At 42.7% G+C, this 13091-nt stretch overlaps 1 protein-coding gene across 1 annotated transcript in view; it reads right to left on the reverse strand.

Annotated features, from left to right (window-relative positions):
* The window catches only part of ELP3 (elongator acetyltransferase complex subunit 3), a gene marked incomplete at both ends in the record, with an annotated part of 72036 nt that overhangs the window by 19521 nt on the left and 39424 nt on the right, over positions 1-13091 (reverse strand). Inside the window, one exon of the mRNA XM_010018056.1 lies at positions 1186-1379. Coding sequence (XP_010016358.1) covers positions 1186-1379 — 194 coding nt within the window. The remainder of the gene's footprint in view (positions 1-1185; positions 1380-13091) is intronic.

The raw sequence follows: 13091 nt of genomic DNA on the forward strand, positions 1-13091 counted from the left end.
AAGCCTGTGCCCAAGCTGGCCTTGAACACTGCCAGGGATGGGGCAGCCACAGCTTCTCTGGGTAACCTGTGCCAGGGCCTCACCACCCTCACAGGGAAAAACTTCTTCCTAAAATCTAATCTAAGACTTTGAGTTTGACCTCAAACTTCTCTGAACTGCATCTCATCCCATCTCTATCACTTTTTCAATGATGCTTTTCAGCCCTGCAAGGTTTCCTCAATGCCATATTAACTTTTGTGTCACTGTAAATAAATAAAGTTTCAAGGAAGATTTGAGCAAGATTTTTAAATGGAAATTTGAGAAATTCCACTAATAACCCTGAGTCCATATATTTCTTTGTCAATGCTACCCAGCATTTTTTGCCTTCAGCCACCTTTCTTCTCTACCATGTTTTTCTGTTTATCCCCACTCTGTCACATTTCTTTCTCACAGGACACAAAATCAAACACCTTAGCGAAGTACAGGAAGGTGATGTCTAATGCACAAGGCTTTCTCATTCCTCATGCTCTTGGAGAGCTCAAGCATTGGCACTGTTTCCAGCTCTCATAGCTGGAAGCCAACTGTGTGTTGTCTGCACATGTGAAAATAGTCAAGTATGTCATAGCCTCCCTTCCTATTATCAGACAGATTTAGGAGATAACAGAAGAAAAATAATCCAAGGGAGACCCCACACTGAATATACAGTGCTAAATGTAAGTATTATCTATTGTCCTGGGAGGTGAATCCCGGAAATAATGGCATTATCATAAGTGCATTTACAAAAACCCTGCAACACCCACGGAGAAAGAAAGGAAGTCTCTATAGCCAAAAAGATGACACACCTCATAGCTCCTGCAATAAATATAGGAAACTTCACCCACAGCCAAGAGGCAATTATCCATCAGTATCATTAAAGTATTACGTGTGGCGCATCCTATGCTCTTGTCTGAGTGGTAGCAACAGTAAGGCCTCCAGAAATATTCCAAGTTTCTGGGTGCATTACAGAAGCAGTTCACTTTAAACAGCTTCTCATTCTACTTGGCCTTTCCCATCCTAAATAGACAGGAAGCAGTTTTAAAAATCTTTAGTGTATTAATGACTAAGGCTGAAAAGTAATAGAAGGCTGAGTCAGATCTTGCTGTAATTCAAGTAAGAATCCCTCCAAGTGCAATAAATCAATATACAAGGCCCACCACGGAAAATTACCTCTGAACACGGTACACACGTGTCCATGGTGGGACAAGGGCCAGGATTCTAGCCACCAGATCCACAAGAGTGCTGGGGGGGTAGCTCTTGTATCTTCCAGTCTTCCAGAGCTCGTACAGACCAGTGCCACGGATCACTAGTGTTGGGTAGAGCTTCATACCGTCTGGACGAAAAGCAGGATTCTCAAAAAACTCCTGCAGAAGTGGAACAAAAAATGCAAGTTAGGGTAAAACAAACCACATTTCCTGGGGCTTCAGTGTCCCAACAAAACAAATTTCAAGACAGATTTTGTAAAGACAAATGTAAATATGTTTTAAGAATTACTGGCTTGCACTGAGTTGCCAGAATTTATCGGTTTACGACATGTTTTCTTGAAATAAAGGGTACATTCTAGATTTAGAAAAGGCACCGAAGAAAAAATCCACGACAATGCTACGAGTCAAATCTGTGCATTGCTTTTACCTTTCAGCATGAATTCAATAGATACTGCACCATTTATTGTAACAGACTCTGTTCAGAATTAGAACAAAAGAAATGAGTGTACTTATCTTCAATCTCAGCAGACCCCATTTAGAGATTAATCAATGTGTCTGCGACGCATCATTTGAATAGCAATGAAGAAAAACAGATTCATTCTACAAAGATGTTCTGAACAATCCTGGAGAACGGGAGGACAAATTGTACTGCCTGCTAACTCCTGTGACTAAATCCCAGCACTGAAATGCAAACTGGACAGCACTAGCTCATGCTACACAACAACCACATTGGGGGTTTTGAAATTAAATTTCAGTGATGACAATTAAAATAAATTCACTTTAAAAAAAAAAAACAAAACCAGGCAGGGCACCTTGAACCAAGCAACCACTGAACTAAATTAAGCGATGACATGGTCCTCATTAAATAGCATTGATGGCCAGATCTAATACTGGATTAGACTGTTGAACACTTGAAATCCACCACTTGATCCCTCTCCAGCATCATATTATCAGAAATAAAAATAATATAAAAAACTATATAAGTCTGCTAAGCTGAGATAATGGCAGGCTATCATGGTCCCACCAGTTACCATGCAACTTCGCTTGAAGTACTTCAAACAGCCACGTGGTCCAGGCCCACTCAGACATTTTGCTATGTTTCCTACTGCTGCTGTGTGTTAAACCAGCTCCTGCAGTGCTCCAGTAAGCCCTGACGCTGGAATAAAGTGCCATTAGCAGCCTGCTGGGAGCAGGACCTCCCTGCCCGAGCAGCTCTGAGCGGTTCTGTTAGCTCATAGTGCTTCACAAAACCACACTTCAACACGATAAAAAGCAGCAAATGGTTTGCTGCTAGCTTAAGCACACCAAAATGGATCTGCACAGACTCAGATGCATGCCAGATCCAGCAAAAGACAGGAAGAGGTGAGCAAGGTCAGAGAAACGGCAGGACCACAGCAGCCTGGGCCATTCCAGCAGCGTCTGCCCAGCACACGCGCACTCCTGCACCACCCTTACCTGCTGTGCAGCTACAGAGAACAACAGACCCCAGTACTAATCCAACTAAAACCAGAAACCATCTAAATAGCATCGTTTCCAATCAGACCAGCATCCTGACCACATCCTTACACACAGGCAGGGACAACAGAGTCAGCTTAAGAGACAAACAAGATCTGGACCATGAATAAAGTCATAAAATCACAGAATGGACTGGGATGGAAGGGACCCTAAAGATCATCTAGTTCCAAACCCCCTGCCATGGGCTGGGACACCTTCCACTAGAGCAGGTTGCTCCAAGCTCCGTCCAGCCTGGCCTTGAACACTGCCAGGGATGGGGCAGCCACAGCTTCTTTGAGCAACCTGTGCCAGGGACTCACCACCCTCACAGGGAACAACTTCTTCCTAAGATCTTATCTAAATCTCCCCTGTCAGTTTAAAGCCATTCCCCCTTGTCCTGCCCCTACAGGCTCTTGCCAAAAGCCCCTCTCCAGATTCCTTGTTGGCCCCTTTAGGCACTGGAAGCTGCTCTAAGGTCTCCCTGGAGCCTTCTGTTCTCAAGGCTGAACAACCCCACGTTCATGCTGCTGCTGCAAAATTAACTGTCAAATCCTGCATTCATGGTCTGACGAAGCGTCAGCCATCATCGCCATCCCAGCAGCACTGCTGGCTTAAGGAGCAGCAAGTTCTGGATGGCCCCATTAAAAAAAAATCAACACGAGGAGGAAGTACTGGTTTTAAGTTTTGCGAGGTTGTTTTAACTGGGATCAATGCACTGACTTGAGTTACCTGCAGCTTTGCAACCAAAAGCCACTGATGCTACTGAGAGAACCCCATCAAGGCACAGCCTCACTGCACTCACCTCTTTACAGAATTGCTAAACAATTTGGTTCTCCACCCTCAGCCTCTAGAAGGGATAACCAACTCACTGGATACTCTCCTCAAAGAGTATCCAAGACACAAGACCAACCATCCCAGGCAGATAACAGTCCTTGTATCTCACTAAACTGTGTTATCTGTATGGTTTACAAGGAAGCTAGGTAAGAAAGATGACTCTGAATCCCAGCATCCAGGTGTTCACTCTGGAGAATGCGCAGGTATAAGGTTGGTCTCCTTCTTTCCTCAAGATTGTTTATGCACTCCATAAACACTCCTGTTTGTCACGAAATCTCCCATGGCCACTATGAGATGAGAAAACATACTTATCCTGCCAGCTCCATGAAATAATAAAATCGCCACCACCACCTCTGAGGACAGGACATAAATGACTTACTTGGAAGCACTCTGGGCTGGTTTGTGCTACAGCTCCCCAGGCAGAAGACGTGATGGCTCCCTGCCCTGCCCACACTTTCAGCCACACCATCCTGCTCCCAGTCTCATGCCAGCTCCAGTTCCTGATGGACCTCTGACCAGGATGACTCAGCCCACTAATGTGAAAGCCCAACATATGTTTTGGAGAGAACATTTCTTTGGTCTCAGCCTTGGGCTGGGTTATAGAGTGGTCTATTGAGCACCACCAGTGAATCATAAAATATCTCAAGTTGGAAGGGACCCATAAAAATCATCGAGTCCAACTCGCAGTAAGGAAATAAGGTCAGAAATAGGGTTTGCCCCCATGTGACAGCATGCAACCATTATGTCTGGTTAACGCATCTCTTAGAAGATGTACTGAAGTGTGAACAAGTGTAGAGGTGTAGAAGAAGTGTGTACTCCCCTCTGCTGCACAGGTTCAGTTTGAGTTTACAGGTCAATACTGTTGCTGGCAGCTGTCAGAGCAGGCAGACATGTTTTGCCCTTGGCTGACCACTCTCACCATTTCTTCTGTGCTAGCCCTGGTGTGCATCTGATACTCAAAATGCAAAGAGAGGGGGAAAAATAATCACTGGACTTATTTTCAAACCAGCCAGCTGAAGCAGGTGTGAAATCCAAAGTCATAAGGCATATGAGACAGGCTGAGAGATTTGGGTTTGTTCAACCTGGAGGAAAGAAGCCTCCAGGGAGGCCTTAAGAGAAGCTTCCAGTACCTAAAGGGGTTGCCAAGAAAGCTTCAGAGGGACTTTGGACAAGTGCAGGAAAGGACAGGAAAAGTGGGAACAGCTTCAAACTGATAGAGGGGAGATTTAGATGAGGTATGAGGAAGAAGTTCTTCCCTGTGAGGGTGGTGAAGCATTAGAACACGTTTCCCAGAGAAGCTGTGGCTGCCCCATCCCTGGCAGTGTTCAAAGCCAGGCTGGATGGGGCTTGGAGCAATCTAGTCTAGTGGAAAGTGTCCCTGCCAATGGGGTTGGAGCCCATGGCAGGGGGTTTGGAACTGGATGAGCTTTAAGGTCCCTTTTAACCCAAACCATTCTGTGATTCTATGATAAGGTAACATAGGGGCAGAAAAATAATTCAGAATCCTGTTGTCCTGGAACAACCCAAAAGAACAGACTTCCATCTTTAGTGGATGGTTAGAGGTGCTCTAATGTAAAACAAAGCAACTGTGAAAGAAGGAATAAGAAAATAATGCAAGAGGTGATTGTTCTGACAAGAGGAGCTCAATGGCAAAGCGGCACTGAAGAAGAGATAGACATTAAGGTAAGGAACCAATGATGCTTCCCTAGTGAGATACAGGGAGGTAAATAAACCACTCCAGCGGGAAAAAAGGCTTCCAGTAAGGTTATATATTAATATTCGCAACAATACTGAACTAAATGCAAAAGCATGTATGATTCACCAGACAGAACATTTAAACGTTCAGCAATTTACATTGCAGATTAAAGGCAAAGGCATCAACACAGCACTAAGGTTAAAACCATCCAGCAGTCAAAGGCAAGGTCAAATGTTAAGGTTTCTAATCACACCATGAATTTTGCCTCTTTATACACACTGCATATTTTACGTCAATATACTAAGCTAGCTGATAATGCCACTCCGTATTTCAGCAATGTTAGCACTAAAAAAAAAAAATCAACGTTTTCATAATTTTTTCTAAACTATTTCTCAAAGTATTCCTCAAGTTCAATTACAAGTAATTAATTTCAAACCATATAAAAGAGCAGTGTCTTTTTTTCTGAACCCCTTTTTCCAGCAGTAAACTTTAAATAGTTTCTGTAAATCCCAATATATAAAGGCTTAACCTTCTCTCAGTTACAAACAACTTTGACTAAGTCTCTCATGAAACAAAGGAACTATAAAATGCTAACACATGCCAAGCTTTAGGAGGAATTGTAGCTTCTTCTTTTTATAATTAGACACCTTAAAAGGTGTCTTCGACTGATAAAAATGCTCAGAACAGTTTTCTGCCAAAACAAATTCCATCCCTAAACCAACATTTGTTCCAGAGACCACCATCCACAGCATCATTGGAGTCAACAGGAGGCTTTCCATCAGCTCTAGCAACCACTCAAGCGGGTCTTAAATCCACATCTGCTAATGTACCATGAAGTTAGAGGTTAAAGATGACCTAGAGAAAAAGGATCCTGACGTATTTCCAGGGGTTTTGAGTCACTTTAGGATGCAGTGCTTCTGCATGCATGAATATTCCAATTGAAGGCACATACAACTTCAAAGCTACTAAACCCATTTTCTTTGAAGTTTTCTTCCCTCTAGCTAAAGCCTGTAAGCCAACTAGCATTTAACACATCTCGTATAATAAAAATGAGAGCTAGAGTAAAATTTTAAATTTGTGCATGTAGATGATGGACATGACATGAGAGATCATCATAGCGGTTTACTGTAATTAAAAATAAATTCTTAATTCAGATGAGCTGAAATGTAAATTATCTGGAGGTTCATAAACATGGACCTTTCCATACCACAGAATCACAGAATGATTTGGGTTGGAAAGCACCTTAAAGACCAACCAGTTCTAACCCCCTGCCACAGGCAGGAAAACCTTCCACTTGAGCAGGTTGCTCCAAGCCCCATCCTTGAACACTGCCAGGGATGGGCCAGCCACAGCTTCTCTGGGCAACCTGTGCCAAGGACTCACCACCGTCACAGGGAACAACTTCCTAATATCTAACCTAAATCTCCCTCTGTCAGCTTAAAGCCATTCCCCCTTGTCCTATCCCTAAAGCCCCTCTCCTGCTTTCTTGTCAGCCCCTTTAGGCACTGGAAGTTGCTCTAAGGTCTGCCTGGAGCCTTCTCTTCTCCAGGCTGAACAAGCCCAGCTCTCTCAGCCTGTCTCCATAGCAGAGGTGCTCCAGCTCTCAGAGCATCTCCGTGGCCTCCTCTGGACTCGCTCCAACAGCTCCATGTCCTTCTTATGTTGGTGCCCCAGAGCTGGACACAGGACTGCAGGAAGGGTCTCACCAGAGCAGAGCAGAGGAGAAGAATCCCCTCCCTCGACCTGCTGCTCACGCTGCTGTTGATGCAGCCCAGGACACGGTTGGTTTCTGGGCTGCAAGCACACACTGCTGGATTACGTTGAGCCTCTCATCGACCATCACCCCCAAGTCCTTCTACTCAGGACTTAATCCTAAAATACCTCTAGATCCTAAAATCTATCTTTATATCCTAACATAATGTTTGTCATAACCTTGCTCAATTTATGAGGTATTAAGCAAAAAGTTAAGTACTTTTTCACATTAAATAATATAATGAGTAACCACAAAATCCTGGAATTCACAAATCTTTTGCTTCACCTGAGCTCCATTAAACATACTTTACTTGTTGGAACAGCTGCTCTGTGAATTACAAACAATGAATCTTAATAAGATCCCATCAACACACATTCAGTCTACAAGGTTATAGAAGTTAGCCACTAACATGCTTTATGAGAACAGTAATTGATTTTAGTAGCATATGCCTTTGTTGTAGAAGTTCCCTGTTATTAAAGCTAATGGCATCTGTAGGATCCATTCATCCACCACCTCATAAACTCACTGCCACTATGAATAATCAGGGTCCAATGGGTGTAAAATTAGTACTTTTGATGCCAAGAAGCCACTGATTTTTCCATCAAGTCAGACGTATCCTAGTGCATGATGGAATTCTTTTGTCCAGCTCCCATCAATTGCTTTCAGTCATAGAAATTGCATGACATTGTAATTACTGTCCAAGAAAACAGACATGAGTTGAAAACCAAGTCAATGTAACACTACGTGAACCAAAAAAGGTCAGAATATAAGAGGAGATAGAATCAGGAGATAAAGTCCTGAACTCGAGTATTTCACTGTCGTGTGCATTTGCAATAAACTTTTAAAATAAAAACCCCATTAGTCACCCTTGTATCAGTTCAGAGTTGCAACAGAAAGGTCAAATGATTTGGGATCATGAGAGCATTCAGCAGTTTGGTCCCATTTTCAAGTCTAGTAATAGCACAACTCAGCCAGTATTAAAGATCATATGTTGCAGTTTTAATCTGATTTTAGTGACCGCTTTAACTACAGAACAAATTAGAAACATGTTTTGAAGACACCCAAAAACTGCAGTTCTCCAAAAAGATAAAAATATTATTTTCTGGTATTCCACTTCAACATTTTACAGACCAAAGATTCAGCTGCATCTTTAATCTTCTTGCTCTCAAGACGTTCAACTGTTTGAGGATATATCAGTTATAGGATAAACACAGCCATTTTTTAAAGCAATTTACTAAAATGTCAGGATTTGTTAAAAATAAATGTCACTAAAATCCATTTTTTAAATGACTGTCCAGTAGAAAGCAGGTGCCACTCAACCTGATTCTTGAATTGGTTCCTTTACTGTAGTCTCTGCATTAAACAGATGAATAAATTCATGCCTGACTACATTAATACGAACATTATCTTAAGTCTCCATATTAGAGCATTCCTTATCTCCATCAGCTGTATTATTTATAACTCTGAATACTGGTAGCACTTGAAAGCTACTGCCTTGAATGACACTTCCAACTCTACAGGGAATGAACAATCACTTAGCAGTTTAATTATATGCATTAACAGAAGCTCGTGGCTCAAAAATGTGGCTCCATTTTAACTCTAAATTTGCATTTTCTTCTCTTTCTTGTAAATGCTCGTCTAATTAAAACGTAATGATAGGATCTGCATTCAGTGATACTGGCAATGGCCTACTGACCGAAAAGTAGGGACTAAATTGGGCCTTTTTGCTGCCTTTGAAGCAGCCTGAGAACATGCACATTGTTGAGCAGCGGTTGTCACCTAGGAAGCAGGGACATAAATCCTATCCAACAGCAATCTGAGAAGTGGTCATTTTAAAAATCACTTAACATCACTATCTTTCAATTACGAACATGACCCAGCAAAGCTCACCATGACCCAGCAATGGGTGCTCGCAGCCCAGAAACCAACCATGTCCTGGGCTGCATCAACAGCAGCATGAGCAGCAGGTCAAGGGAGGGGATTCTCCCCCTCTGCTCTGCTCTTGTGAGACCCCCCTCCAGGCCTGTGTCCAGCTCTGGGGCCCGATATAAAGATGTGGAGCTGTTGGAGTGAGTCCGGAGGAGGCCATGAAGATGCTCTGAGGGCTGGAGCTCTTCTGCTATGGAGACAGGCTGAGAGAGCTGGGCTTGTTCAGCCTGGAGAAGAGAAGGCTCTGGGGAGATCTTGGAGCAGCTTCCAATGCCTAAAGGGGCTGACAAGAAATCTGGAGAGGGGCTTTTGACAAGGGTCTGTAGGGACAGGACAAGGGGGAATGGCTTTAACCTGACAGAGGGGAGATTGAGATGAGATGTTAGGAAGAAGCTCTTCCCTGTGAGGGTGGTGAGGCGCTGGCACAGGTTGCCCAGAGAAGCTGTGGCTGCCCAAGGCCAGGTTAGATGGGGCTTGGATCAACCTGCTCTAGTGGAAGGTGTCCCTGCCCATAGTAGGGGGTTGGAACTAGATAATCTTTAAGGTCCCTTCCAACCCAAACCATTCTGTGATTCTATGAAATTAACAAAAATGTATCATTTTGGTTGCTACTTACCAGATTAATATATATGCTTACTTTAGGATGTATAATGCCTCATGTAGACTTTGAATGTCAAATAAAATAAGTGGATTTGCCTGCTAATACCCAGAGTGAACAGTGTGAAGGACCTCGTAATTCACCCTTCAAGACACAGGAAACTGCTAGACCTCCTCCCTTCCCCAACAGCCTCAAAACCCCTAAATCCATATGTGAAGGGAACATTTCCAGAAGTGTCTAACACAATCTTCAGCTTCAGTAAGAACACATTATCACATTAAACCCAGGAAGAAACTGCTCTTGGGGTGCAAAGCAACCATTAAAATAGAGACAAACTGACAGGAGCATTTTGTCCACAGATGTGAAGCTGTCTTCAGAGAGTTATTTACCCAAGACTACGCACCTCAGTCATAAATATCCTACTTCTCTACATAGTATAGGAAACTGCTGCTGCCAGACAAGGAGAGAACATGCCTGCCTCCCATCTCATGGTCTCTCTTTACCCCTGAACTCTCAAAATCGACAGACTGCCTCCTGTCCAACACTATTGGAAAGTTGCTCTCTACAAGTTTGCACAGAACTTACTGCAAGGAGATCCTAGTCTGTAACATTTCCCAGCACTGCTATAATACAACTCAACAGTAAGAAGAGACATCTAACATTTGTAAGAGGCCTTGGGCATCAGCAGCATGACCTTGGAGTGTGGTTTTGACTCCTGAACACAGTGTCTATCTGAACACCAAAAAAAATCTCTCCAGATTGTGCTCACTGCACCAAGCAGTCCCATCTGCTTAGTCTTGCAGGTGCTCCAAGTGAGTCTCCATTTATTACGCAGTTTTGGAGAAACCCATGAGAATACCTCAATCAATTTGCTGTGAAGTTTCACCTTCACTTTTACCAAGCACAGAACTCTGGTCTCTCTCTTTCTGGAAGGGTCAGCTTTCCCCTAGGGCTAAGTACAGGAAATACAGCATTTTTCACTGTACACAGTTTTTGCAATACAGATCCCTGTAAAGCGTATCTTTACATTTCATGTACCCCCCAAAACAGCAACTCTGTAATGCTTTTGATAATCTAATCCCCCTTCATTGGAACTCTCCATAAGGAGCATTGATACAAGCGTGTGCCCTTTCCCACCCCACTCAACCCTGTGGAAGCTTCTCTCACTCATGTTCACAGCAAAAGCATTAGACTTTTCCAGTAAGCTTTTTTTTTATGTAGTATCAAACACACACACGCCCCCCATACAAAACTAACAACTTAGTTGTCAGAAATTTAATTTGGACACCATGGTTTGTGCACTCTGATGACACGAATTCAGTTGCTGCTGATGGTTTGTGCTAAAATACATATTTTACTGAATGATGCTCTCTTTGCCTAAACACCCGTCAAATTTGCACTCTCTAGCCAAGACACATCCCTCTATTCCTGCACCCCTTTCCATTTGGCTGTATGTTCCCAGCCATATGCTCATTATTGACTGCAGCAGCAAGGGGCCCAGCAGCAGTGAAAGAGCCCCAGAAAACAACTTCTGAATGCTGGTGTGAAAAAACATGAATAGACAGCGACTGCATGAGCCTGTGCAACCCATGGTGGCCTCAGGACCGTCACATGCAGAAATGATCTTTAATTCATATAGAGAAAGGGTCTCAAATGTATCTTTGTATTTAGCTGAAGCTTTTTGTGAATGAGAGGCTATTTTAAAGGTAGTGATTGTTTTTACTGTAACTTTTACAGCCGGCATGCTGGAGGAAAATGTGTGTGTGAACAAAATACTAATCCAGAAAGACAAAGGAAGCAGTCCAAGACCCATAATAAATGCAGGTTTTCCACACAGCCTTGCAATTTATCATGTCCATACTAATGGCACAGCAATACAGGATGCTGGGTTACATCAACAAGGGCATCACCAGCAGAGATAAAGATGTCATTGTCCCACTCTGCTTAGTGCTTGTTAAGCCACACCTCGAATACTGTGCTCAGGTTTGGTCCCGGCTCTACAAAAAAGATGTGGATGGGCTTGTGAGGGTCCAGAGAAGGGCCACGAAAATGATCCAAGGACTGGGCAGCCGTGTGAGGAAAGGCTGAGAGAGCTGGGGTTGTTTCAGCCCGGAGCAAAGAAGGCTCAAGGAAGACCTTATCACCAGTTGGACACAAAAGGAAAATTTTTCACCATGAGAACAATCAGCCACCGGAATAATCTCCCAGGAGAAGTGGTGAATTCCCCAACTTTGGACATTGTCAGCACTCAGCTGGACAGGGTTCTGGGCCATCTAGTCTAGGTTATGTTTTGCCTAGAAAGGTTGGACCAGATGATCCTCAAGGTCCTTTCTGACCTGGGGTTCTAGGATTCTGTGGTTCAATATGTATTATGTCTACAGTGGAATGCAGAAAAGATCAGGCCACTACTGAAATCCCATCCTTTGCATTTTCCACATTGCGCATGGGTCCCCAGATGATGCAGAAGCTGAAGGACCAGTTTTACCTAAACTATTCAATGGATTCAGCTATTCTGTTCCTGCACATTGTCACACCGAGGGCTGCAGCTTTAACTTCTACTTCTTTCCTACACTCCACATATCTAGAGGGAAGTTTAACCCGCATTACAGGAAACATACCCAGAGATGCAGCAAACACACCCAGCAAGCACATGAAAGTTATTTACACACATATGCTGGAGTGGGAGAGAAGCTTTGTGCACACAAGTCCACCATCTGCAGAACTGGGCACACACTGGGGCTTTATCTAGATATTTTATCCAGAGAAATAGGAATGCAATTATCTTTGAAAATCATTTCCAAAAATAGCTTATCCCTTACTATCATGATTTGCATTAACATAAAAATTACCATCGTGTTGGTCATAGTTCATGGAACTATAATTGTTTCCAAAGTGAAGGGTTTTTTAGCACTAACATTTACTAAAACTCCAAGAGAAGCTCTAGTAACTGAAGATCATTAAACTGATCATTAAATATTGTCTAATCTATTTCTCTAAATGTGCCATGAAAAAAAAAAAAGACAAATTTACAGAAGTAATGCTGGTTACCTACAAATAACAAGTGTCTCAATGAGATGTTTAGTAGGAATTGAAAGGGAAATAATTTACCCCACAAAATCTTTCAGAGCTGTATTTAAAAACACAGATAACTCTCTTCCCAAAGGAATAAAAATCAATGTAGATCAGCAGTTTAACCACCCTTTATTACAGTTATTAAAAGCTCCCCATTGAGGTGCAATATATTAGTTTAATCATGAATTTAATCTCCTTGATGAAAATGAGAGCCCTCAGGAAAACGATCTCCTTATTTACAGCTAAAGGTGATACAACAGTATTTGAAATTTTACAACAATGTCAAATATGTTGCAAAGAGAAAGGACACTTGTATCACCCACTGCATTACTTGACCATTACTTTTCTCTCTCATGTTCAAGAAAAGGATAGACCCCTCTGCACAACTTACACTTGGATCACAGGCGCATCAGGCATTTCACTAAAATTGGTCTGTTTCTGGGAAATGCTCATTTTGCAATTCTTTCAGTAAAAAAATATCCAGCCTGACATATA

This window comes from Nestor notabilis, unplaced genomic scaffold (genome assembly GCF_000696875.1).
Source record: "Nestor notabilis isolate BGI_N333 unplaced genomic scaffold, ASM69687v1 scaffold1737, whole genome shotgun sequence".
Classification (NCBI taxonomy): Eukaryota; Metazoa; Chordata; class Aves; order Psittaciformes; family Psittacidae; genus Nestor; species Nestor notabilis.